A 27,575-nucleotide genomic window follows, 5' to 3' on the forward strand; every position below is an offset into this window, starting at 1 on the left:
AAAATGGATGGATGGATGAGATAAAGATTATTTATGTATTAATAATTTTTTTACTTACTATGGTATATTATTTATTTGTTCACTGTCATGTTCCAGAGAACAAGGACATAGGATACAATTGCTATGGCATGAAAAGGGGTAGGATTAAATAAACTCAGCTTCTTCCTCCTCCTTCTCGGACATGCTGTAATGACAAAACTGGAAATATGTGATGAATCATATGCATGCTCGAAATAAACTGAAACTGAATTAAAACTGAACATTTTCGTGACCCCCACTAGCCGCCGAGATTATGAATAGTATCATTTGTCTATAAAATTGTTAGAAGTTCACTTCTGCATAACATTGCATCTTTATTAACATTAAAGAAAACAAATTTACAACCGATAACTTTATTAACGTTGTTTTAGTCTGTAACAGAAAATATTAAAGTGCATCTGAAAATGAATACAAAATTAATTCTTATTTAAACTATAAATATTTCTTGACCGACTTGAACCATTTGATACTTAAAAATAAAATCACCTCAATATACACATTTAATTATTTTAACCTACAAAAAAATGAATTAAACAAGATGTGTTGATTTTAATTTTAATCAAAACAATGAAGTCAGCTTTAATAGCTACAATGAGCATGTTATGTAATGCACAGCTTTTCAAAGCATGACACTGAATGATACTGATAAAGCCTATATTCCCCTGGCATTGCACCGCGCCCATGATTTGAGAAGACCTGACATAGAATGTGGTAATATTTTGAAGCTGATGACATGTAAGTTGCCTATCCTATAATTCACGTGTCTCATTTTGTGAGAAAACAAAACTCACACTTTTTTTGGTTTACATATTAAAAGTATATGTTTAAATTATTCATAACATACATGTAATATTTATTTTTGAATATATGTATTACTTTATTTTTATTACTGTAGTTGTTTGGAAACCATCCATCAATTTCCTACCGCTTGTCTCTTTTGGGGTTGCTGGATCCCACCCATACGAATAAACAACCCACGTGACATCGCTCTTTTCTCGAATTGGTCAGAAAGGTATACAGGATGATTTTAAGTGTGTGGAAAATGCAAAATAAAATGGTAAATGAGCAAAAACTGAATTGTGAAAGAGCAAATACATGCACAACCTTAGCCGGCTAAACAACACCAGGAAACTGCTTCTAAGAGAGGCTATTAGAGTTTACAATATTCTTGTGACATCATTTCATGTTAAGTTTAACTTTCCCTTTCAATTTAAATAAATAAATAAATGATAAATGGGTTGTACTTGTATAGCGCTTTTCTACCTTCAAGGTACTCAAAGCGCTTTGACACTACTTCCACATTTACCCATTCACACACACATTCACACACTGATGGAGGGAGCTGCCATGCAAGGCGCCAACCAGCACCCATCAGGAGCAAGGGTGAAGTGTCTTGCTCAGGACACAACGGACGTGACGAGGTTGGTTCTAGGTGGGATTTGAACCAGTGACCCTCGGGTTGCGCACGGCCACTCTCCCACTGCGCCACACCGTCCCTTTACAATAAATTAATAATCTCAACTTCACACTTGATTTGCTATTGTTAGTTGTATGTTGTATTTAAACAGTGCACAAAAAAAGCACGGAGACACATTTGAAGTTGACGTTTATCATGATTTCAGTCACATGGGAATGAGCAGTTACAGTATATTACATTGAAGTCTGTACACGAGGAAGTTAACATGGTGACTGAGTCACAAGCCAGGACTGCTAATAAGAAAAACGTATTCCAACTTTACGGAATAAAATGCTTAGATTTAACACTGTTCATAACACATTTTGTTTAAAAAGTGTTAGTCAGAGTCTAATGTTAAAAATATTATTGCTCTACCAGGGAACTACCACCACCTTCATGATGTACTATACGTTGACAGGATATCACTGTTCAAATAATTGTGATGTCACTGCAACAAAAATGTCATTTTGTGGAGGTAATTGTAAAAATGAGCTTCCTTCAAGATTACTATTTTTTGGGCGGATCGGATACAATGTACAAAATATACAGTTATCATTGGTATGATAGCCTTTTGGAACATTACTGGATAAACTAGGCTGGATGCTAGTATACCAGGTTGGACCTGGAAGCTTGCAAGTCCAAGCTGTAAATCATCCTGTTGCCGTCCCTCTGGCATGTTCTGAGCTCTCTAAATAGTTGGAAATTACAATGATAAATAAATTAGAATAATTACCGTGAAATGTCCAAAGAAAAGGCACAGAGAAAAAGAAATCAAGCCATGAGGCAAGATTGGCACTAGAACATGCTCAAAAATAACTATAAGATGGGGGAAATTGTTATCAATTGATCAGAAAATAAAGATAAATATTGGGAAAGCAACCAAAAACCATGCACAAAAGGTGATGAGAAAAATCCTAGCATTCTGTCTCTGCGCTCGATATATACACACACGCTGCAGCGCTTGTTGCATACATGTGGTGGCGCTGTGTGCGGGCTAGGCAAGAGGGAGGGGCAGAGTCCAAAGTGGTGGGAAAGGTCACCAATAAAAGGAGCGAGTCAGAAAGTTGGCGGCCGTGTTGAGCCAGCCCATGCCGTCGGTGACGGAGCCCACACGCGTCACCGCCTTGTCTGGCTCTTGGGACGGACTCTCCTCCTCTGGGAGGTAGTCGGGGATGTCGATGTTCTCCTCCACGGCCGCCGCCCCTTCACAGTCCTCCTGGAATGGCATGATCAGCTGGGACAGAAATGTGGAAAGAGAAATGTCAGCCATTAATAAGTACAATTACAATATGATCTTATGACATAGGACACTTCATGAAAATAATTTTGATGATTGACAGAAATGTTTTGTTTTCGGGAGAAAACCAACCAGTAGGTTGCACGTTAACAAGACGAAACACAAAAAGAAAAGATTACTGAGCGAGAAATAAACCTTGCTGGCCATATAAGTTACAGTTTGCTAATACATTATCTAAATGACACACATGGACATTTGTTGAATGGATATTTTCTGACTGGAAATACCAAATGGAAAAAAATTATGAAATTCTTTTTTTGTTGAAGAAAGTATATCTTGGTGAACATTATGGTGCCAAATAAATGTAAACATAGAAACCTGCAACAAGTACATAATTGTGTTTTTGTGCAAGTAAGGACTTGTAAATAAACACACAGAGTCTGACGCTCTTTTTATACATTATTGTCAACCTTAACACGCCAACAGCAGCCTGCTAGCACTTCCTTATTATGCAACAATTAACCTTTACGACAAGAAAAGTGCATCCATTAAACCCCGGAATTATGAGCATCAACATTACAACACAGGCAAGTCGTGTTAAATATGCACATTGTCTTTTTTATATTGCTGCAATTTTTGCTGCAATGATTGTTGTAGGTTTTAAAATTTAAATGAATTACTTATTTGATTTGTATCATTAATATATTTCAAATGCTAGCATGTCCAACTTCAATGTCACAATATTTAGTAAAAATAAATAGGATTTTTTTTTTCAAAAAATATTTTTGTATTTTTTAAAAACTATTTTAGGTTCTGGTTTGGGCGATGTTTAAGCACAGGCACCATTTCAAAAGTGTCAATTTGGTAATAGTATCGATTAAAATGTAAAAAAATTCCTTACTCATAACATTTACTTTCCTTTATTTAAAAAGACATATATACAAAAAATATAATTTACAATACATTTAAAATAATTTATAAAGAAGCATTGAACAGCCAGGGTATGAACAAAAATGACACGGTACCGCTCAAAAGTTTAAAAACACTTTCTAATGCTATTAAATAAGAAAGCAAGTCTATGTCTACACATGTCCTCACCTCTCCTCCATCATCTGTCTTCACCACCTGTTGAGCTGTCATCACTTTAGTGGAGTTGATTGCTGTGCCCAACGCCTATCAGAGAGTGAAAACAACACACACACACACACACACACACACACACACACACACACACGCACACACACACAAGTGGTTAAATAGTCTACAGGGACAACAGTAAAATAAATCAAAAACAATGTCAGAAAACGTTCTGCTCTCATTATAAAAAATCCAGTTTGTTAAGTTTTGCTCTTAGCTGTGATGGTGCTTACGTCAGCTTTAAGGTCGGAGCGGATCCTCACAACACATCTCTTAACAGCCATCTGGAAAGTGAAGCTGATGACTCCTCTGATTTTCAACAAAGCCTCCTCACACAAGCTTCTGCGAGTCTGGGTTTGATATCATAACACGTAAATAACCTGTTTCAAATGTTTTTAGCGGACAGTTAAACATTTCCGACCGAGTCGTCCAGTCCGTCGATGTGCAGCACCACAGTCTTGGCCCTCTTGTTGTTAGAGCCCAGGAAGAACTGAGCTTTACGTCGGCAGGAGGCAGCGGCAGCTTCCGCTTGTTCCGCCTCTTCTTTGCCGGCCAACTGCAAGATCTCATAGATCTCTGAAGCCAAGAGTTTGGTTTCTCCAGGGGACGTACTCCTTAGGAGGGATGCAGAGTCAACATTAATGACAAAAATAGAGATTATATTTCGGTTTTGTTGAATTTAACAGTATATATACTGTGTGTGTGTGTGTGTGTGTGTGTGTGTGTGCATGTGAGAGAAAGTGGTGGTGATGGCAATGACTTGCTTCTGCATGACATTCTGCAAGCTCAGCATCATGCCCAACTCGCTCTTCATCTTCTCCCTGTTGGCTCGACATTCTGCTAGGTAACGCACGGCCTACACACACAAACATCACGACAAAACAAAAGTTGAGTTAGACTCTTTTGCAGATTCTAAAGCTACAGTAAGTTCACACTGCAATACATGATACCTCATTGGGATTTTTTTCGTAAAACCAATCTGTTTATGTAGATCAAAAGTGTCAAACAAGGTTTAGGAGCCATATCAGGCTTGCTGCGTCATTTTCTGCGAGCCTCCGCCTCATCTTATGTGGCCCGTCGTCTTATTTCTGAGCGTTTTCTATTTGGACTGCAGTTCTCAGGCATGCCCTACTGGCAATAGTTAGAGATGCTACCTCAGAGGAAGCATTTAAGACCCACATTAAAATTAATTTATATACTCTTAACATTTGGATGGGTCTCGTTTAGACCAGTTGACCTGGAGCTTTTCTTTTGTTGTGCTAGCTGTTCCAAATCTGGTGCACTCTATGGTCTGGAAAATACGGGAAATCATTTTTGAAAATTTTGAGCACATTTAAAAATACCGCGATAATAATGTGCACGTGCCTCACAATGCGAAGGTCCTGGGTTTGATCCCCGGGATCGAGGTCTTTCTGTGCGGAGTATGCATGTTGTCCCCGTGACTGCATGGATTCCCCTCGGGTACTCTGGCTTCCTCCCACCTCCAAAGACATGCACCTGGGGCTAGGTTGATTGGCAACACTAAATTTGCCCCAGTGTGTGAATGTGAACGTGAATGTTGTCTGTCTTTGTGTTGGCCCTGCAATGAGGTGGAAACTTGTCCAGGGTGTACCCAGCCTACCGCCCGAATGCAACTGAAATAGGCTCCAGCACACCCCGCAACCCCAAAAGGGACAAGCGGTAGAAAATAGATGGATGGAATAATGATAACTGTGATCATTTTGGTCAGAATAACCGTGACAAGAAATTCTCATACAATGATCCCTAACTGTACCATATGTCCCGGCCAGAAATCTGCAGTCTAAGAACTCTGGCTTATTAGTAATTCATGGAGACAAAAAAAAAAGACCGCAGACTCCAGTACTCTGGAATGCCCTACCTGTAACGGTTAGAGATGCTACCTGAAGTAGAAGCATTTAAGTACCATCTTACCCCATTTTTAGACCAGTTGATCTTCCACCCTTTTTTTGCTCCTCTTTTAAATAAGGTGGCCACAGATCAGTTTCCACGGAGGAAGCGCTAGCTGTTGCATACAAAAGGATCCCCTGCTAACCTCCTTATGGACCGGATTCTCACATTATGTAGCGTTTTTCTCTAGTGACTCAAAGCGCTTTACATTGGTAAACCCAATATCTAAGTTACATTTTTAAACCAGTGTGGGTGGCACTGGGAGCAGGTGGGTAAAGGGTCTTGCCCAAGGACAACGGCAATGACTAGGATGGCAGGAGCAGGGATTGAACCTGGAACCCTCAAGTTGCTGGCACAGCCACTCTACCAACCGAGCTATACTGTTCCAGTATAGCTTATTAACAGTATCCGCTTGGAATCCATTGCACTGGTGACCTGGGGCGGGGTTGGGGGGTTGGGGGGGGGGGTTGTTTCATTGTACCCATCGTGTTGTTGTTTTTTTTTTTTTGCCCGTATGTGGGATCAAATCTAAGGATGTCGTTGTGGTTTTTGAATCACTTAAAGGCTATATAAATAAACTTTGATTGAGTGACTGAATATGTAGCAACATATTCCAAGATTTTTAAAAATAAATCTAAAATCCCTAGATATTTGCTTGTCAACATGACTTAATCTCCATTCATCCATTTTCTACCGCATTTCCCTTTTTGAAGCAAATTATCCATCAATTTCTTAGTAAAAAAAATATGATAAATGCATCAGTAATTGTGTAATAAATATATTTACTTTTCAGGGCATTCAGTCGATCGCAACTGGCCTATTTGTCTTAGAGCAGTGGTCCCCAACCACCGGGCCGCGGGCCGTGGCCCGATTGGTACCGGGCCGCAGAAGAATTTTTTATACATTTTTATTAAAAAAAAATAAATAAATAATATATATATATATATATATTTTTTTTATTTTTTATAAAATCAACATAAATATCACAATATACACTTACAATTAGTGCACCAACCACAAAAACCTCCCTTTGGCTCTCACAGTTTGTGGGGCATTTGCTTCCATGTCTGTCCCATAAAGTGTGTGGGCAAGCAATTGGAGCCAGGTGTGGTGGAACATTGACGTTAGTTCTAAAAAATCTTCTCTTTGTCTGTTTTTTGCTGATTTGACAACTATTCATTTCTGTGACCGTCTACTTTGGCAGAGAATTATGATGTTTGTTTCTTTTCAATGAGCATGACCCAATTTTTCAGACTGCAGTTACATCGGCTCCACATCAGACTAAAATAGCCACATACGAAAGCGGTCTTGGTCGAATTTGAAAAAAATCTGAATTGTACTGATCACATTGACATGAAAAGATCAGATACATGTCACACATGGGCAAAAAAAAAGGGTGAACATAGCCTGAAAGTTGAAGTGTTACATAAGCATGAAGAATGTGCAAGAATGGCTGTTTACACTTTTCTTTAAAAGTTTTTTAGGGAATTACGGAAAATGACGAGGGCTGTCACGGAAATTGCCGCGGTTAAGTTTAAACCCCTGTGCGTAAAAAAATCAGTGAGATGTGGCAATGGACAATTGTACCTGTGAATATAACAAAAAGGACAACTTACCAACAGTGCCGAGTAGACCACCTGGGGGTTGGGGTGGTCCAGGAAAAGGATGAGACCTGGCAGACAGCCCTGATCTTCAACTATGGCTCTGCGGTTGAGGGGGTCTGCAGCAAGATCTCGCAGCTGATTGACCACCGTCAGTGCATCCAACTCCGCACTCATGGTGCCTCTCGTCTTAGAGCCTTACACATCCAAACAGCCTCCACCCTGCTGGGTAATAATGATGCAAATATGGGTCATAACTGATGGAGCTTATCAAACAATAATACACCAATCCTCATACTGTAGCACGAGTACCACCAGTGGTACACACAAGCCATCTAATAATACACTAATATATATATATATATATATATATATATATATATATATATATATATATATACATGAGGTTAGACATATACATATGAAGTAACTATACAGATAAAAGTGTACTAACCAAACACTTGCTGAAATGTATTTAAATAAAAGGCAAACGCCCCAAGCAGATTACTTAGTGCATACAAGTAACATATTATAAAGCACAAAGATAGATCTGGCCCACCATATAATTTATTATGGCCTGCAAAAGCCTGGAAATAATATGAGTCAATTAATTACTTTTTTTTCACAGAAAAAATGCACGCAGTAGCAAATCTTTTAAGCTTTATTATCTAAAAATGCAACAAATATACTATCATATACTCCAAACATTTTTTTGTTAATAAAACAAAACAGAATCATAAATATCTGCTTGACTTATGATTTCAAAGCAAGTTATTCATCAGATTGTACACTGTAAAAATTACAATAGATTTTACGGCAAAATTTGGTAAAAGTTTTTTCAGCATGATCCTGTAAATGGGAAAATAGTAGGACTGCTTTTTAGGGTAAAATTCTGGCAACTGAGTTACCAGTTTTTTTATCGCAAAATCTATGGTTGTTTTTACAGCATATTATTGTACATGGAAAAATTGTTGTTTACAGTAAAAAAAAAAAGGAAGGCGGTCTACACCCTGGACAAGTTGCCACCTCATTGCAGGGCCAACACAGATAGACAGACAACATTCACACTCACATACACACACTAGGGCCAATTTAGTGTTGCCAATCAACCTATCCCCAGGTGCATGTCTTTGGAAGTGGGAGGAAGCCAGAGTACCTGGAGGGAACCCACGCATTCACAGGGAGGACATGCAAACTCCACACAGAAAAATAGCGAGCCCGGGATTGAACCCCAGACTACTCAGGACTTTCGTATTGTGAGGCAGACGCACTAACCCCTGTCCCACCGTGAAGCCCGTATAGTATATTACTGTACATGGAAAATCCGCACTACAGTTTTTTTTACTGTAAAAAAATGGTAGCTCAGAAGTCAGAATTTTGCCGTAAAAAAACAGTGGACTTATTTTCCAATTTATAATAAGATGCTGTAAAAACAACCTTTGTAGATTTTACAGTAAAAAAAAAATTGGCAGCTCAGTTGACAGAATGTTACTGTAAAAACATTGGAACTTTGTTTCCATTTACAGTAACATGTTGTGAAAAAATACGGTAAATTTAACAGTAAAATTCTAGTGACTGAGCTAATCCACACATTTTTACAGCGTACGGGAAAAAAAATAGAATCAAATGCAGAGGCAATTTATATTCACATTTATATTCTGAAGGCAGCTATGACGAAGATGTGACCCTCTATGAAAACCGGTTTCACACCCTTGTAATGTAAGGTATGGTGGGGTACACTTTTGAGGTGGGACTTGGTGTTTGAAGGGAAACTGCACTTTTTTGCCCATCATTCACAGTCCTTATGAGAGAGATGAACAATTGTTCTAAGCATTGTAAAGCGTAGATAACAATTAAGCTAATGGGAACAATAATGCCATTTTGCTACTGCGCCATAAAACCCACTAAAACACATCCAAAAAGCACCAAAAACACTCCAATTAAGTCTTATGACCTGAATATGAATCAAGTCTTAACACTACTTATTATTAACGCTAAATTTAAGCCCCTACTTTTAGTGGTGCATTGATAACAGAGAGGTAACTAGTTTATACAGCTATATTGAAATCATGAGTCGGTGAGCTGATATATCGCCTGACACTTTGTGGGAGGCAATTATAGATTATAAATCGTGCCTCTCATCTGGACAGCCAACTTAGACCCTGAGATGGCGAGAAAGACAATAAAAGATGCTAGTATGCACCCACCTTTAATTCAAGTGCTTGCGAAGATTATTTAAATTAAAGTTAAAGTACCAATGATTGTCACACCTACACTAGGTGTGGTGAAATTATTCTCTGCATTTGACCCATCACCCTTGATCACCCTCTGAGGTGAGGGGAGCAGTGAGCAGCAGCGGTGGCCGCGCCGTATGAATAATTCTTCATCCAAACGGCAAGATATGAACATCCAATCAGTCGTCATCCCAGCGAGAGCAGACATTGTACAGTAAGTGATTGTTTTATTATGTTTGTTGTCTTTTTTCAAATCTGCCTTGAGTTGTTGTTAAAGGGAAAAGCAAATGTTGTGATGAGTTTGGGAAATTAAAGTACCACCAATTGCTTACAATGAGTGAAAGACGTAAATTTTACAAGTTGTTATGAATCCTCCTGTTACTACATTACATATATACTTGTAGTATGTTTATAAAACTTTGATGGAGGTGATTGGATATTTTTTATATCGCTTTATAGTAATATAGCGATTCCCACAAGCATCATTGTTAGCTGACTTCTGCCAGCGTTTATTTACTAGTTGGAATTAGGGCTGGTTGATATATCGATATGCTCGATATATTGCGGGTTTGTCTCTGTGCAATATAAAAAATGACTATATCGTGATATTCGAGTATACGTTGTCACGCAGTTGCTTTTAGCTGCGGGCATTAAACTGCATGAGTTTCTCCCTCTTTCTCGTCTCTCCTTCTCCCAGAAACTTAAAACAAGTGCACCTTCCTACATACGTCACGCGTGCAACGTCACACGCCCTCCCCGAGCAGAGAGGTAGCGACATGGTAACATTAGCTGTGATGCTAACGGTGTAATACGAGAGAGAGAGAAGGTACGAATCTGGTAACAAATGGAGGAAGAATTATTTCCCAAGAAAAACAGCACTGGGTGCATTGTCTGGCGGTGGTTTGGCTTCCAGCGAGAACATGTTGAACATTTATTCGGCAGAAGCGTTGCTACAAAAAGTAGCAGCACTACTTATTTGTAACATCATTTGAAAAGTCAGCCGCTAGAGAATAGAGTGCTTGAAACTCTGCATCAACATCTCCGTTTGGTGTCACACTAACAAAATGCCAAAGCAACTATTTCCACATCAACACCGTAGGACAGACACTATTTGATATGCAGCTCATTTTTATGTGACACTTATTGAAATATCTTGTGTGACATCATGCACAAAAGCGCACTAAAAGCTTGTTTTAAAATGTCTCTGACAATCTTGCACTTTCTGTTTTGAAATGACGTGAATGTTTGTGCCACTGCTTAATAACTGTTTGATAAATACACTTTTGCTAAATTGACTTAGTCGTGATTTCCCTCTATGCATCAAAGTTTAAAATGAGCATCTATTAATGCAGTATGAACTAGAATGTTTTAATGTAGACACATAGAATCATCATACTGCTGTGATTATATGCATTCAAGGCAAAGGCAAAATATCGAGATATATATCGTGCATCGCGATATGGCCTAAAAAATATCGAGATATTAAAAAAAGGCCATATCGCCCAGCCCTAAATGGAATGCATAACAAAAGACAAAACAGATTTGTGCTTGTCTCACATAGGGATTGTGAATAATAGGCAACATGTAAAAACAAAGTACAATTCCCTTTTAACACTTTGTGAACCATTGCAATGTATTCTGTATTCAGGGTAAGAAAATGTTGTTTTATTCAGGACCTCGGGGAATTACAGTGGGAATTAAACCAGAAAAGAAGATTAAATGGTTGACCTATTTATCATTAACAACATTCAAAAGAGGCTCACGTCAATATCGACGCTTTCTATAACATGGCTTATTATGTAGTATTTGACACCTTCCCAAAAAAGTATGGCCCAATGTTCCAGTTGCAAACGGATAATTTAAAATGTGTACATTCGCTTGCTTGAGCAGTAGAATACACATTGTGTTTGTTTTGCTGCGACCCCCAGTCTCACCTCAAAGCTCGCCCCTGTGGGAAGAGACAAGAAACGACTCGGTGACTAAGCTAAGCTAGCTAACGCTGTTTCACACTTCAACTTACCTTTCAGTCAGTTTTCGGCGAAACCATGAGACAACAGTTGGAAAGCTCAGTTACACAAGACACAATAATGGCGTGCCGGCAGACAGCGTGCCAGTTTAAAAGCACCCCCTAATAATCTAATTTCATTAACGCTGAGGGCCTGCGCCTTTCTCGACAATGCTCGTTTAAGATAGCAGCTGTGCATACTGTTTGGGTTTTGTTGCACGTTCGGTTTGTTTTAGCTGTTGGGACTCGCCGCTTTACAGCTGAACCTGTTTCACTCTCCTCCGTTAAACGTGACACTGTGCTGTCGGGATAAAAGAAAGTGTATATCGAACGTACTCTAACATTCCCCTATATAATTGGACTGTCTCATCTGATTGACTAGACCAAAGCCCAATCACGTGGTAATGTCAAATGAAATAATGCATCCTATTGGTTGAATTACCTGCCAATCAGGAGGATTGCCCTATGGTGGCGCTTCATCGTGACCGAGGCTTGCTAAGTAATCGCTGTAATCCAATTGGTTAAAACATTTAATGACTCCCCTCCACATCAGTCAGCCCTAGGACATGTCCGACGACTAGATAAGGTGGAAACATTGGAAAAGTTCTCAACCAGCGTGCGTCTGTCTTTGTAAGGTAGTTTTACATAAGTTGTACACTTGTGAATGCTCAACGTGACACGACTATTGTGATGGATCGCCTTCGTACGTACTTGTTGTTTTGCGAGTTAGTACAAGTAGTAGCTATTAAAAGTTCCCTCTAGTTAGCATTACTTGCTAACTTGTTAGCCTCCGATTTCCAAACTACTTTTGGAATCCATCAAATTATATTATCCCACGATTTTGTTAGTTTTTTATAAACATCTATCAATCACACTTGTGACCTCCTATCTTGTGTCAGAGAGATACGAGTCTCACTTCTTTTTATCGCTGTTAAATGAAACTAGTCAAAAAGTGTTCGATTAACAATATTTGTCAAACTTTTTGGTTCTTTATTTTGTTAGTAATGTATAAATGTAAATCATGTTCAGTACTTCTACATATGTAGCCTTTTGTTTTGCTAAACGAATTGTAGTAATGCCCATCCATCCATCCATTTTCTACCGCTTATTCCCTTTTGGGGTTGCGGGGGACGCTGGTGCCTATCTCAGCTACAATCGGGCGGAAGGCAACCCTGGACAAGTCGCCCCCTCATCGCAGGGCCAACACAGATAGACAGACAACATTCACACACTAGGGCCAATTAAGTGTTGCCAATCAAATGACTGTTCTTACTTCAAAGATAAACACAAATCATAATGTGATATAATAAAATTATGTATAAAATATGAATAGTAATATATTTTATCACGTGTTTGTTCATTAGGTGTGTGTTTGATGATGATGCCGCCAGTATTTGGCCATGTGTACCCATTGCCAGTACTTCAAAAGTTATGAGTAAACACGATGAGCACATTGAAATGGACCTGGTAGGTGGCTCTTTTTTTTCCCAATTGAATTCAATTGTGTGTGTGCTGGATTCATTTTGTGTTTCAGTTTAATTAATACGTTGTGTTTTTTGGACAGGCGTTTGGATCAGCCAAGCAATATGGGTCCTCCAGAAGTATTGTCAGGAGAATAGCGAGCAACCTTCCTCTAAAACCGTGTGCCAGGGTTCATTTCCAGGTGGATTTTCTTTTTTAAAGATTTTCTTTGCCTCTTCTCTTATCTTTTTCTACAGTTGACGACACAGCCAAGTTGTCCCCTCCCCTTACCAAGCTTTTGTTGTCTGACTGGTTTGACTTTTTAAAGGGGAACTGCACTTTTTATTTGTACACTCATCATGAAAGACATGACAACGGATAGATTTTTTTTAATGCATTCTAAATATTTCATGAATTTGATTATAAGGGCATTTACATCTGAGCCTATGGAACACACTCTATTCTGCCTATAAAGCCCTTAAACACATCCATACACCTCCATTGAGGTTTTAGATACATGATGCAAGTATATATGTAGTGTAGTTAACGGCCAAATTTATAATAACATTTAATATTTACCGATTACTGCTCACTGCAGACTTTATAAGAGCCAACAAACATAATAAAACATCACTATTGTATAAGGTCTACTGTCATTAAGATACCGACTGCTAGGATGTTCATATTTTCTGATTTAGATGTAGAAAGACTCATAATCCTCCAAACTAAAGGGAGGTGGACCCAAGCGTCTTTGTGTCTTTCTCGCCATTTCAGAGTCTTAAGTTGGCTGTCATAGTGCACAAATTTGTAGGAATACATCCTCAACCTTCTTCTATCCAGGTGAGCGGCATAAATTATGATCTACAATAAACTTACAGGGAGCAGGGACGTGAGGAAACAGCTGACCAGTCATTGATGTAAACAGACACAAGTGTTCATATCACTGCCCCGCTATAGTTTGTCTGCATTAGCGCTTACAATAACAACATCATTAATACTTGGTTAATAGTCAAGTCACAAAATGTAAGTGGAGTATTGTTGGCGCTTTTTGAATGGTTATTTAGCGGATTTTATAAGCGGAATAGGGGAGCTCCCATTGGCTCCGCTGTAAGCATACTTTTTTTTATAAGTTAGAATGCATTGGAAAAGAATCCATCCGCCATGTCATGTCTTTCATAATGATTGTGAACGGTAGGCAAAATTCCTAAAAACAAAAGTGCAGTACGCCTTTAAAATATAAACAGTACATGCTGTCAATAAAATAGAGGTTATACAAACAGTATCAGCAGTACCTTTTCTACTTTTAAAATATAAACATGCCGTGGTTGTGACTTTCTACTATTTTTCTGTCTTTCCCCCCCTATTTTTCTTCCTTTCTTTTCCTCTCCAGCTCCGCTCCCTTGCTATGCGGAATGCAGTATGTCGGCTCTAGGTCAGTTTGTGTAGCTACTTGCAACAATGGAAGCCTTTACTATAACTATTACCCTTTACAGTTCCATGTCAATTCTCTTTGTTTTTCATACTTGCTTACTTCTCCTGTTTAAATATTAGGCATGGCAATGATAATTGATACTTTCAGGGGAACTGCACTTTTTTGGAGGAGTTTTGCCTATCATTCACAATTCCAATGCAAGACAAGAACAAATGTTTTTATTTTTTTATGCATTCTAAATAAACATTAGAAAAAGTCAGCTTACAATCAAGTCAGGAGTCACTCTATTCTGCCTACACACCGCCATCATTTTATATACATGATGTAAGTATATATGTAATGTACTGCACACTCATAATAACATGTAATCCTTACGTATTTTGCTCATTGTAAGCATACGGCGGTGCTTTTATTTTGTAAACTCATTATTTCATAGACGTTTGCATTTTCAATTAACAACACTGAAAATTAAAACATGCAGACTTCATGAGAGACAACAACCATCATAAAAAAACAAACACTTACTGCACATCGTCTGCTCTCACTGGGATGTCAACTGATGGGATGTTCATATCTTTCCGTTTAGATGACGTATACACATAATCCTCACAAAGGCTTAATTAAAGGGTGGCATAGCTCGGCTAGTATAGCCGCCGTGCCAGCAACTTGAGGGTTCCTGGTTTTGATCCCCGCTTCCGCCATCCTAGTGACTGCAGTTGTGTCCTTGGGAAAGATACTTTACTTACCTGATCTCAGTGCCACCCACACTGGTTTAGATGTAACTTAGATCAGTGGTTCTCAAATGGGGGTACGTGTACCCCTGTGGGTACTAGAAGGTATGCCAAGAGGTACGTGGGATTTTTTTTTTTAAAGTTTTCTAAAAAAATAGCTACAATTCAAAAATCCTTTATAAAAATATTTATTGAATAATACTTCAACAAAATATTAATGTAATTTCATAAAATGTGAAAAGAAATGCAACAATGCAATATTCAGTGTTGACAGCTAGATTTTTTATGGACATGTTCCATAAATATTGATGTTAAAGATTTCTTTTTTTGTAAAGAAATGTTTAGAATTAAGTTCAGGAATCCAGATGGATCTCTATTACAATCCCCAAAGAGGGCACTTTAAGTGGACTACTTCTATGTGTAGAAATCTTTATTTATAATTGAATCACTTGTTTGTTCAAGAAAGACCACTACAAATGAGCAATATTTTGCACTGTTATACAATTTAATAAATCAGAAACTGATGACATAGTGCTGTATTTGACTTCTTTATCTCTTCAACCAAAAATGCTTTGCTCTGATTAGGGGGTACTTGAATAAAAAAAAAATTCACTGGGTCTACATCATTGAAAATAGGTTGAGAACCACTCACTCCGATCATGGGTTTCACTTTGTAAAGAGCTTTGAGCCACTACAGAACAGTGCTATATAAATATAATTCACTTCACTAAAAAAAGGTGGACGCAAACTAGCGTCTCTTTATGTTTTTCTCGTCATCTCCCGGTGTAAATTGGCTGTCAAAGTTCACCAATTTCTCGGTTTATGACCACAATCTTCTACTATCCAGGTGAGAGGCATAATTTATAATCTAGAATTAACTTTCACCAGCTCACAGGCACAATATAGCAGCATAAGCTAGTTACCTCTCTGTGATTAATGCGTGGCTAAAAATAAGTCCTTAACGTTAGCGCTTAAAATAACATCACATGGTTAATACTTAGGTCACAAATTGTAAGTGGGGTATTGTTGGGGGTTTTAAGATGTTCTTTGGAGGGCTTTGTGGGTGTAATAGAGGAACTTAGATTGACTCCATTTTTAGCTGATTTTTGCTAACGCTTATTTACAATTTAGAATGCATAAAAAAAGAAAAACGTGTGTTCTTGCCTTACATAGGAATTGAGAATAATAGGCAAAATTCCAGGAAAGTGCAATATCCCCTTTATGAATATTGTTGCGTTTGAGGTATTACGACTTACTTTTCATACAGTTCAAACTTTTTGTGTAACTCTTCTGATTTAAAAAAATTTTTGGAACATGGACAACGCTTTACCTGTAATGTTACGACTTCAGTAAAATGGATACATTTTTAGTCAAATTTTGACATTTCTCTGTCTTTTACGACTTTAGTTTTCTCTGACTACTACAATAATTAAAACATATATCTTAAAAAAATGATTAGGGATTAGGTCTCTGCTTTTTGCAGATGATGTAGTCCTGATGGCTTCATCTGGCCGGGATCTTCAGCTCTCACTGGATCGGTTCGCAGCCGAGTGTGAAGCGACCGGAATGAGAATCAGCACCTCCAAGTCCGAGTCCATGGTTCTCGCCCGGAAAAGGGTGGAGTGCCATCTCCGGGTTGGGGAGGAGACCCTGCCCCAAGTGGAGGAGTTCAAGTACCTAGGAGTCTTGTTCACGAGTGGGGGAAGAGTGGATCGTGAGATCGACAGGCGGATCGGTGCGGCGTCTTCAGTAATGCGGACGTTGTATCGATCCGTTGTGGTGAAGAAGGAGCTGAGCCGGAAGGCAAAGCTCTCAATTTACCGGTCGATCTACGTTCCCATCCTCACCTATGGTCATGAGCTTTGGGTCATGACCGAAAGGATAAGATCACGGGTACAAGCGGCCGAAATGAGTTTCCTCCGCCGGGTGGCGGGGCTCTCCCTTAGAGATAGGGTGAGAAGCTCTGCCATCCGGGAGGAGCTCAACGTAAAGCCGCTGCTCCTCCACATCGAGAGGAGCCAGATGAGGTGGTTCGGGCATCTGGTCAGGATGCCACCCGAACGCCTCCCTAGGGATGTGTTTAGGGCACGTCCAGCTGGTAGGAGGCCACGGGGAAGACCCAGGACACGTTGGAAAGACTATGTCTCCCGGCTGGCCTGGGAACGCCTCGGGATCCCCCGGGAAGAGCTAGACGAAGTGGCTGGAGATAGGGAAGTCTGGGCTTCCCTGCTTAGGCTGCTGCCCCCGCGACCCGACCTCGGATAAGCGGAAGATGATGGATCTTGAAAAAATATATCTTCACAATTACATTTCCTTAGTATATTTCAACATAACACTATTTTGCTACATTGTCAACCATAAAAAAAAAAAAAAAAATCCAAAATGTTTTTTACAAAAGAATGACATTTTTCTTAGATTTTTTGGCATTTTCCCATTGTTAAATTTAATATTTTATAACAATGTCCTCACAATGTCAGTTTTAATAAAATAAAAAAAATGAAATTAAATTTTTTTTATGTTAATGTTTTTTTTTTGTACTTATAAAATGATGTTTTACTGTAGAATTGATTGCAGATTAATCTTAACGATGTAATACAGCACAGGTGCTGTTGACTAAGTCTCAACATGAGGCATGGAAACATAGTAGTTCAAAACTTCTATCCATCCATCCATTTTCTACCGCTTGTCCCTTTTGGGGTCGCCGGGGGGTGCTGGAGCCTATCTCAGCTGCACTTTCAAACAGCTATTCTCCAATTACATTGAAACAAAAATATGTCAGTGAGGAGACAATTAGTTTGTCAATAGTTGGATAATACAATGTGGTATTTTCCAAGGTATTTTCCTAATAAGGTGGTCGGTCTTTTTTCAATAGCTCTGTCCATACACTGAGGATGAAGGTGTCCTCAGCCGGAGGAACAACTTTGCTGTGGCCTCTCTCGCTGACGTCTCCTGGATTGATCAGGACGAGGGGGAGGAGGAAGACGATGAAGACAACGTAGGCAGACCTCGGTGAGCTAAGTCCTGTCCTCACAACAGGTTGTATTCATTAGCTTTGTTGCAACCAGGTGAATGTTGTTACTTCTATGCAGAAAATCTCATGTAAAGCACAGGTGGCATCTGTAACGCTAAAGTTTGCGGTGCAGTTTTAAGAGAAGAACAGCTTGCGAACAATCGAATGTTCTTTGTTTTGACACTCAAAATACTCATAATCAGAAAATATATATAATTATTAGGGATTTTCCGATCAGGGTTTTTTTTATGCTGTCATTCGGATACCGATCATCCATGAGTAAGATTGTCCAATACCGATCACATGTATTAACTGTGCATTTTTTAATGTATTTGTGGTGAGTGCTATCGACAATGTAACAATAGTAACACACTAGAGATATAACGGTAAACATCCATCCATCCATCTTCTTCCGCTTATCCAAGGTCGGGTCGCGGGGGCAGCAGCCTAAGCAGGGAAGCCCAGACTTCCCTCTCCCCAGCCACTTCGTCTAGCTCTTCCCGGGGGATCCTGAGGCGTTCCCAGGCCAGCCGGGAGACATAGTCTACCCAACGTGTCCTGGGTCTTCCCCGTGGCCTCCTACCGGTTGGACGTGCCCTAAACACCTCCCTAGGGAGGCGTTCGGGTGGCCTCCTGACCAGATGCCCGAACCACATCATCTGGCTCCTCTCGATGTGGAGGAGCAGCGGCTTTACTTTGAGCTCCTCTCGGATGGCAGTGCTTCTCACCCTATCTCTAAGGGAGAGCCCCGCCACCCGGCGGAGGAAACTCATTTCGGCCGCTTGTACCCGTGATCTTATCCTTTCGGTCATGACCCAAAGCTCATGACCATAGGTGAGGATGGGAACGTAAATCGACCGGTAAATTGAGAGCTTTGCCTTCCGGCTCAGCTCCTTCTTCACCACAACGGGATCGGTACAACGATCGCATTACTGAAGACGCCGCACCGATCCGCCTGTCGATCTCACGATCCACTCTTCCCCCACTCGTGAACAAGACTCCTAGGTACTTGAACTCCTCCACTTGGGGCAGGGTCTCCTACCCAACCCGGAGATGGCACCCTTTTCAGGGTGGGAGCCATCGACTCGGACTTGGAGGTGCTGATTCTCATTCCGGTCGCTTCACACTCGGCTGCGGTAAAATTCCAGAACATTTAAATGTTTAGTTACCGAAAAACTGTCATTTATTAAAGCATTTTAGGCAACACTACTCACTTGCTGGAAACCGAGTCACAACATCACCGGCACATGCACGCTATTGCGCTGTTTGGCTTTTAAAAACAGTGCAGCAGTTACACAACTGTTCTCTGGAGATTTTCCCTCCGAGTAAATGGCACCCGATTGCTTCTTTTTACTTAATTTCACTCGTTAATTCATTACTGTGGAGCCTCGGGGTGCATTTTTTGTCATGCTTGGACAATTTTAGAAACAGACACATTTGTCCCATGCAAAAAGTACCGTATTTTTCGGACTATAAGTCGCAGTTTTTTTCACAGTTTGGCCGGAGCGACTTATGCGGAAGAGACAAAGAAAATGTCAGCAATTGTCACACACACGTCAACAATCGTCACACACACACACGTGAACCAATAAGAATTCGGCGGGGGAGGGTCATGGCAGAAGTGCATTGTGGGTCATGGAATGCTAACTGCTATATGCTACTGCCGTAGCTATTAAAATCAATCAATCAATCAATGTTTACTTATATAGCCCTAAATCACTAGTGTCTCAAAGGGCTGCACAAACCACAACACAAACCACTACGACATCCTCGGTAGGCCCACATAAGGGCAAGGAAAACTCCCACCCAGTGGGACGTCGGTGACAATAATGATCATTTCATCGTTGGCGGTGACTTATAAAAACTGAGAAGGGCTGAACAAAAATGGCACCAAAAGGGAAATCATGTACTGCTGATTACAAGCTGGACGTAGTGAAATATGCAGCAGAAAACGACAAGAGGAAGCGGCGCATACCTTTGGAGTTGGCAGAGTTGTTTAGAAGCGACATCGAAGAAGAAGATTTCATGGGATCTATCGATTATGAGTGACAGATTGTTTGGTAAACGTATAGCATGTTCTACATGTTATAGTTATTTGAATGACTCTTACCATATGTTAGACACGTTCTCCATTGGTTATTTATGCGTCATATAATGTACACTTATTTAGCCTGTTGTTCACTATTCTTTATATATTATAAATTGCCTTTCAAATGTCTATTCTTGGTGTTGGATTTTATCAAATAAATTTCCCCCAAAAATGCGACTTATAGTCCAGTGCGACGTATATATGTTTTTTTCCTTCTTTATTACGCATTTTCGGCTGGTGCGACGTATACTCCGGAGCGATTTATAATCCAAAAAATACGGTATACTGCAGAAGAGAAAACACTGCGTCTTCACTCAGCTGCTGTGGCGGAAAGTTACCAAGCAGCAGGCGATGTGTAGGAAACATTGCCACAACTTGTTAATAAAGTCTTGCCGTTTGTTTACTGGGATGGTCACTCTACACTTATTTAACTGCTAACTTTGTCAGTGTTCCAATAACATCAATGCTAACTAAAATGTTTTTGTCATCTCATTGATTTGAATTCAAGCTGTGAAGTGTCAACATGCAGAATTTTCAGTTAGGCACAAAGATTGTGTATTAGATGTTTGACTTATCACTCATGTTTATTTTTGTTGGCCAAACTGTTTCACTGAACCACAAGGTGTTGTTGAAGAACAAAGCTTGTCTATTAGACTTTATCTTCATAGGCCAAACTGCTTTGTGTTTTCTATGGGCATCAGAAAGTAAACACCATGTTTTTTTTTAAATACTTGTGTTTTTTTCATTTCACAATGTTATTCCTTAAAAAAAACATTCACGTGACATAGCATTTTGTTAATATTTTATGGTGTGAAGTTAATTTCTATACAACATATTTCTGCTCAAACTCTTATGAGATATGTCCCGATACAGCATGTACATGTACATGTACATGTCAATGTACACAAAATGGACATAACTTAAAAAAATACCTTTCAATGAAAATGTAAAAATAGATATAGAAGCAATGTAATGAGGAAAAAGCTGACACGTTGATACTAATAATGAACAAAAACACAGATATTTGTTTTTAAATACAGTATATGGATACTGTTTATCTGTAGCTTTTTTTTTTTATTAGACATTACAAATTACATGATGGTGTCATGGTCACACCACAACACTGTTTGACTAAAAATAATGAATAATCCTGATTATTAATTGTGATTTATATTGATCAAAATAATAATTATTATTTTGGCCATAATCGTGCAGCCTATGTATAAAACTAGATCCCTTAAAATGAACACTAAAGGCACAAGCGGTAGGAATGGATGGATGGATGGATGGACAAAAAGCAGAGTAACGTCTTATGACCATTAGGTGCCATATTGCAAAATTCTTAAATTAGTTTTTGTTTATCTCTTACTTCCATAAGTTGCTATCTTGCATAATTTTCACATTTAGTTTAGTTATTTATGTATTTTTTTCTGCCATATTACTTTGTTGATAATGCTTCTCTTGCTTTCATATGCACATTCAATTTGACAACATTAAAAACAGTGTTCTTATCTACAATAGTGTTCCTGCTTCAAAGGAAATTATTTTGAATATTTTTTTAAATAAAACTTGGTTAAAATTACATTATTTTTATTTTTTAATTGTGAGCCCAATTACAAATACGGCGTTAATAACAAACAGTGATAATTTTGGTCACAATAACCGTGATAGGAATTGTTCATACTTTGACATCCCTGCAACACACTATTTAAAATACTTCCTTATTCCCTTTACAATTGTTTGAGCAAAACAAAGTCAATAGTTCACGGTAACTGAAAACCAAAAACTACTCTCTAGCTAGCTTTGCTGTTAGCCTAGCTATTAGCATGCGTGTTCTGGCTGTTAACATGTTTAGCCTTGTCCTCCATTAAGATACTAAAAAATACAATTTATTTGTCATAAAAGAGGTGATTATTATTAGCTTAGTGGAGTGGCTCCACACTGTGTATGGGGAGACATAATTAGCTGCTAGCTTGTCAACCATGGAACTAAAAAATAAATACAGTGTTAAGAGGGGATTGCCGTTAAAGGCATTAATCGCTAATGGCTGATCAGATTTTTTTACGAAAATCGTCCAATCTTGATTAGTGGCCGTTTGATCAATACACCAGTAATGATTATACATATATTTAGTATAATAAATATTGTATTTTTATATGTTACGTTGATTTAGTGTAATTATTTTGTGGGAAAAGGATCAATTAATTATATTATTGAAAATTGTAATGTAATAATAATTGTTGTGGAGAGTTATAAAGGACTGTAAGGTTCTATAAAGGTAGTCTCATTCGCCTCCGGGGCGTCGGTCAGGACACAATGGACAGGACAGTTCGTTTGGCATATGGCAGTTTACTTGTTTAGTAGGCAGGTTGACAGGCATGGCAGGTGACAATGGATTGGCTGAATGGTACAACACTGTTAAGTATTGGTGCTTCTGCAGTAAACAGATAAGAACATTATAACCAATTAGTATAGAATACCATATCCTACGTAGTAATAGTACATATCACCTTAGTGTAATAATATATCATGGATACAAAATATAGCATATACCGGTAATAATTGACATTTAGTACACAGTAGCTTCACCAGTAAACAGTAAGCCCTGCCATATACATTACAGGATAGCATCAAACTAAACACTCAAATAACATCATACCAACATTTAACTGAACTTAAATGTCTTAACTAGACCAGAAGGTGTCACTGTACGCTACAGAAGGTACGTATCTTTGGTGCTTGTGACCTGCCGTGCAGGATAAGGTGCTCGCTTACATGTACAAAGGCACAAAATGTCCGAAATGTTCTCTTTGAAGAGATAAAGGACTGGTACATGAAATACATTGTCTAGACGCTCCAAACAAGGCACGCTGCGCGTCAAACAACTATATAATGAACTTACATTCGTCAGTGACGCACCAGGTACCGCAGTTCTATAGAATCTTACAAGTTGTAGATATATATACAGGCAGCAAATGTAAAGGACTGGCATTCACCACTCTGTGCTCTGTTTTGGTTAGAATGAATAAGCGCGCCGCACAATGCCTTGCGGTCTTAAGGTGGACTGCTCACAATAGTCTCTTAAGGTAGCACAGAGTTTGGGAACCTTTCTAACAATAATAATGATATAAACATTAGGGCAGCACGGTGGAGGAGGGGTTAGTGCGTCTGCCTCACAATACGAAGGTCCTGAGTTCAATACCGAGCTCAGAATCTTTCTGTGCGGAGTTAGCATGTTCTCCCCGTGACTGCGTGGGTTCCCTCCGGGTACTCCGGCTTCCTCCCACCTCCAAAGACATGCACCTGGGGATAGGTTGATTGGAAACACTAAAATTGGCTCTAATGAGTGAATGTGAGTGTGAATGTTGTCTGTCTGTCTGTGTTGGCCCTGCGATGAGGTGGCGACTTCTCCAGGGTGTACACCGCCTTCCGCCTGAATGCAGCTGAGATAGGCTCCAGCGACCCCCTGTGACTCCGAAATAGAGAAGTGGTAGAAAATGGATGGATGGATATCAATATTAAAATAAAGGCCTGCCCCACACACAAATCTAAGTTGAGAGAACATACAGTATATGAGGAATATAAACTAATGCAGTCTTGTTTTAATAGTTTGGGGCCGCCACCAACAGGGCTTGCATTCCGCATCCGGCAGTCTAATCCTCAGCGAAAACCACGCCTGGCCAGGCGCCGCTCACTCCCCAGCCTCCGCGAGGTGGCTCCGGACCCCCGAGGCCCCTCGGCCACCAACAACGAGGCCATCCAGAAGATCAGCGCGCTGGAGACAGAACTCGCCAAGCTCCGAGCGCAGATAGCGCAAATCGTGCTGGCGCAGGAAAAGAGCACACAGTCGGGTACGTTCAAAGTCAAGCATCTCATGATGGCCAGTACAAAATAATGATGTAATTGCAAACATATTCTTCTTGATGACAGCATAGTGCCTCATTTAGTACAGTGTAGTAACAGGTGTTCTCTGCTGTCTCCACAGGGACAACTCCTCACCCGCCTCCTCCCCCGTGTGGCACCGGGCCACCTCCACCACCACCCCCGCCACCACCTCCACCTCCCCCTCCACCTCCCCCTCCACTGAATCTGCAGCGCACATTTTCCGCCATCGACCTGATCAAGGAGCGAAGAGGAAAGAAGACAGAAGGGCAGACAACAGTGCTGGAGTCTAAAACGGCAGAAATCCCCAGCATGCTGGACGTCCTCAAAGACATGAACAAGGTCAAGCTGAGATCTGTCAAAAGGTAGAGGCGTACTTCATTCCCAAATATACGCATCAGTGTAGTTACAAATATCGCGTGTTTGCAGCCGCCCAGCAGAGTTGGACACCAAAGAGAAGGTCAAAGAGCCCACAGACGCCGCCACGCTCATTGCAGAAGCCCTGAAGCGCAAGTTCGCACACCGCTACAGACATGACAGTGACCAGGACGACCGGGACGTCTTCACACTACCCAACCATGAAGTGAAAAGTCCAGTCCAAACCCCTCTGGTGAGATACGTATACTGTTTGGTTTATTAAACCCAATCTTGTTTTCTATTATGACACATAGTATCACATAGTAATTCTACTACAATAAAATAGAAATATTACAAAAATAAAAACATAATTTAAACAGAATTACTTTGTCGTAATTACATGGGACATTTCTAATGTAGTGTTTTAGGAAATTCTGAACCTCAAGAGGAAAAGATCAAAATGTGACAAAAAAAGATGAGATTGACGTGGAAATTGTACAACCTAAATTTGTTTCTGAGAAAAATGTAGACATAGTAAGAGACAAAGTAGTACATTAGAAAAGGTTTCATCAAAATAAAGTGAAAATATTGAAATGGGAAGAAATAAAAGTCAAAATATAATAATAATAATGGTCACAATTTTATGAGAATAAAGTCATACTTTTATGCTAAATATGTCACAGGAGGAAAAAAAACTAATTTAAAAGACGTCTTTTAAAACCTGAATATTAAAATCCTGATAAAAGTGAGTACTTTTTGGTAGAATAAGTAAAGGGAAAGGTTTTGATAGCATAATGTGACAAAAAACCTACTCAACCGAAATAATAAAACCTAAATATTATCATGAGTTAGTTAATGATTTGAGAAAAAAGTTGTAATTTTAGGTACCATTTTGTTGCGCCTGTGCAGTACCTGCAGTAATAAAAGAAAGTTGGACTTTCATCGAAATATTGAGAAAAGGATTGTATCAATATTAGTATAATTATCCATCCATTTTCTACTACTTGTCCCTTTCGCGGTCGCAGGTGTGCTGGAGCCTATCCCAGTTGTACTGGGGCGGGTTACACCCTGGACAAGTCGCCTTATAGGGCCAACACAGACAGACACTCACATTCACACACTTGGGACCAATTAGTGTTGCCAATAAACCTATATAATTTTCTAATAAAAATAAAGTCAGTAATTAGGTAATGTCAGAATAAAATGTTTCAAGGCAAAAGACAACTTCTAAAGTCTCTTAAAATTTTGAAAAAGTAATTTGAGGAAAAGTTGTATCATATATAATAGTTGAAACTTGATGACTAAAAATAATTAAACTTAAGTAATAACATAATCTAATAATATTATGAACAAAACAAAAAATAATAATTGTGAGGTTGCAATATGTCAGATATACTGTACCAGTGTTGAGGATAATAATGACTATTTTTGAAGTTCTATGAGAGTCTCATTGTTACAAAAATGAAGTGGTGGTAGTTTCACAAAACATTTTGACACATGACTTGTTCTTAATTTAGTCATTTTTGTCTGTTTACAGTTTGGGCAGCACATGCTGAAATCAACAGGAAAGCGGACGTTTGTCTGAATGGATCTTACTGACAAAAAGAGTTCTATTGTGGAAGCACAAGGGAATGAGGCTGCTCTATCATGTTCATTTTGTTGTGCACTTTTTAAGTTATAGAGCTTTTTAAATCTCAGTGTTCAGAGTTTTTATTTTTTGCAACACTATTGTCATCTGTTAAGTCATTGTTGGTTGTTGAGGAGGGCACTTTCTCACTACAAGTAAAGTTATGACTTATTTATGTTGTAACACAAATAAAAAGTAGTTTGTAAGTGCTAGATGTATATGTTTAGACCCATAATCAATGCCAAACATGTTATTATTAATACCTCATTTCCCTTCTATGTAAAGTAGACTGAGACAATGATGTGGAAGCAAATACTGATTTCACAATTTTTAACGTTCAAATGAGCTATTTGTGGTTATTTATGCACATAAGTGTGTGTCAGCCCAGTGCTACTTTTAATACTTTTTATGATGAAAAAGGATGACTTTGGTATCATGCGATTTTGCCCCGACCCCTTATCCTTCTGTAAAATTCTGTTCAAATTTGAAATGAAATAAAAGTATACAACCAGAACTTTTGTGTGCTCTATTTTAATCAATGTTGTCTGTTTTACTATATATGGTTGAAGAAAAAAATATATATCCTGAACACTAAAACATCTAAAAAATATTTTATATTATATTATACATAAACAAGTTTATCATCTGTTTTAAATTAATTGAATTACTCCTGATTATCCAAATACAATATTTTTATTTTGAGTACGGTCCAAATTCCTCTGTCTGATGTTCCTTAGCCGGACTTTGGACACCCCCTTCCTAAGGCTTTTATTTTGATAGGGTGGCTCTTATTTTAAAGTCTAAACTAGCGTTTAGCACTGAACTAGCACGTTATTTAAATTAAATGTATGTGTCGTCATTTCTACATCATCTAAATCAATACATGGACGCATACAACTATTAACTGATTTAAAAGTCGTTTTTTATTTAAATAAAACTATGCTAAATGTCGGGTCGCGGGGGCAGCAGCCTAAGCAGGGAAGCCCAGACTTCCCTTTCCCCAGCCACTTCGTCTAGGATGCTGCCCCCGCGACCCGACCTCGGATAAGCGGAAAAAGATGGATGGATGGATATGCTAAATGTCAACAGAGTGATGTTAGCAGGGCTAGCAGCCTATGTAGCTAGCAAGTAAATTGTACTTGACCAACAATTGTTGGATAAAACATACAAAATAATATTTTCTGCATTAAATTTCATTACTTACATCACTCGTCGACTTGTCGCTTGTATAAAGTACCCAAATTTGGTAGGCTGAGGATGTTAAATTAATAAACAAGAGAACAAGAACACCTCTATGGGACAGTGACTGGCGGATTGTTACAATATCGATTCTACTGATGCTAAAATTTCGAATACTTGCTTGGAATCG

At 39.1% G+C, this 27,575-nt stretch overlaps 3 protein-coding genes across 9 annotated transcripts in view; 1 reads left to right on the plus strand and 2 right to left on the minus strand.

Moving 5' to 3' along the window:
* lama1 (laminin, alpha 1) overlaps window positions 1-2,171 on the minus strand; it is a 60,393-nt gene extending 58,222 nt beyond the window's left edge. The window contains exon 1 of the mRNA XM_061922498.1: window positions 2,108-2,171. Coding sequence (XP_061778482.1) covers window positions 2,108-2,171 — 64 coding nt within the window. The remainder of the gene's footprint in view (window positions 1-2,107) is intronic.
* Window positions 1,633-11,880, minus strand: armc1 (armadillo repeat containing 1). Of its 4 annotated transcripts, none has more exons than XM_061921814.1 (8): window positions 11,633-11,880; window positions 11,547-11,560; window positions 7,394-7,600; window positions 4,634-4,725; window positions 4,291-4,483; window positions 4,103-4,219; window positions 3,831-3,905; window positions 1,633-2,729 (listed from the first exon to the last, which is right to left on the minus strand). In XM_061921814.1, exons 3-8 carry the CDS (start codon window positions 7,553-7,555, stop codon window positions 2,532-2,534), a joined length of 837 nt encoding a protein of 278 aa, XP_061777798.1. In that variant the 5' UTR covers window positions 7,556-7,600; window positions 11,547-11,560; window positions 11,633-11,880; the 3' UTR covers window positions 1,633-2,531. The 4 variants fall into 4 exon arrangements, with proteins under 4 accessions (XP_061777798.1, XP_061777799.1, XP_061777797.1 ...); XM_061921815.1 differs by having other exon boundaries at window positions 7,394-7,603; XM_061921813.1 differs by lacking the exon at window positions 11,547-11,560 and having other exon boundaries at window positions 11,633-11,879.
* A 240-nt stretch (window positions 11,881-12,120) lies between these two features.
* On the plus strand, window positions 12,121-26,720 carry mtfr1 (mitochondrial fission regulator 1). 4 transcript variants are annotated; one of them, XM_061921809.1, is made up of 8 exons: window positions 12,121-12,247; window positions 12,982-13,084; window positions 13,182-13,280; window positions 18,114-18,250; window positions 23,950-24,191; window positions 24,326-24,587; window positions 24,652-24,832; window positions 26,117-26,720. In XM_061921809.1, the coding sequence occupies exons 2-8, from the start codon at window positions 13,049-13,051 to the stop codon at window positions 26,162-26,164; spliced, it is 1,005 nt and encodes a 334-aa protein (XP_061777793.1). In that variant the 5' UTR covers window positions 12,121-12,247; window positions 12,982-13,048; the 3' UTR covers window positions 26,165-26,720. The 4 variants fall into 4 exon arrangements, with proteins under 4 accessions (XP_061777793.1, XP_061777792.1, XP_061777794.1 ...); XM_061921808.1 differs by having other exon boundaries at window positions 12,138-12,252; XM_061921810.1 differs by having other exon boundaries at window positions 12,151-12,233.
* Window positions 26,721-27,575: the final 855 nt, after the last annotated feature.

This window comes from Nerophis ophidion, linkage group LG15, assembly GCF_033978795.1.
Source record: "Nerophis ophidion isolate RoL-2023_Sa linkage group LG15, RoL_Noph_v1.0, whole genome shotgun sequence".
Classification (NCBI taxonomy): Eukaryota; Metazoa; Chordata; class Actinopteri; order Syngnathiformes; family Syngnathidae; genus Nerophis; species Nerophis ophidion.

What these genes read in the sequence shown, in the direction of transcription:
- mtfr1 (XM_061921809.1), top strand. Translation starts at nt 13,049, where the DNA reads ATGAGTAAACACGATGAGCACATTGAAATGGACCTG. An exon ending in GACAACGTAGGCAGACCTCG is followed by an intron (nt 18,251 to 23,949) that starts GTGAGCTAAGTC and finishes TTGTTTTAATAG; the next exon opens with TTTGGGGCCGCCACCAACAG. An exon ending in GTCCAGTCCAAACCCCTCTG is followed by an intron (nt 24,833 to 26,116) that starts GTGAGATACGTA and finishes GTCTGTTTACAG; the next exon opens with TTTGGGCAGCACATGCTGAA.
- armc1 (XM_061921814.1), bottom strand. Translation starts at nt 7,555, where the DNA reads ATGAGTGCGGAGTTGGATGCACTGACGGTGGTCAATCAGCTGCGAGAT. An exon ending in TCGACGGACTGGACGACTCG is followed by an intron (nt 4,220 to 4,290) that starts GTCGGAAATGTT and finishes TATCAAACCCAG; the next exon opens with ACTCGCAGAAGCTTGTGTGA. An exon ending in GCTCCGACCTTAAAGCTGAC is followed by an intron (nt 3,906 to 4,102) that starts GTAAGCACCATC and finishes ACTCTCTGATAG; the next exon opens with GCGTTGGGCACAGCAATCAA.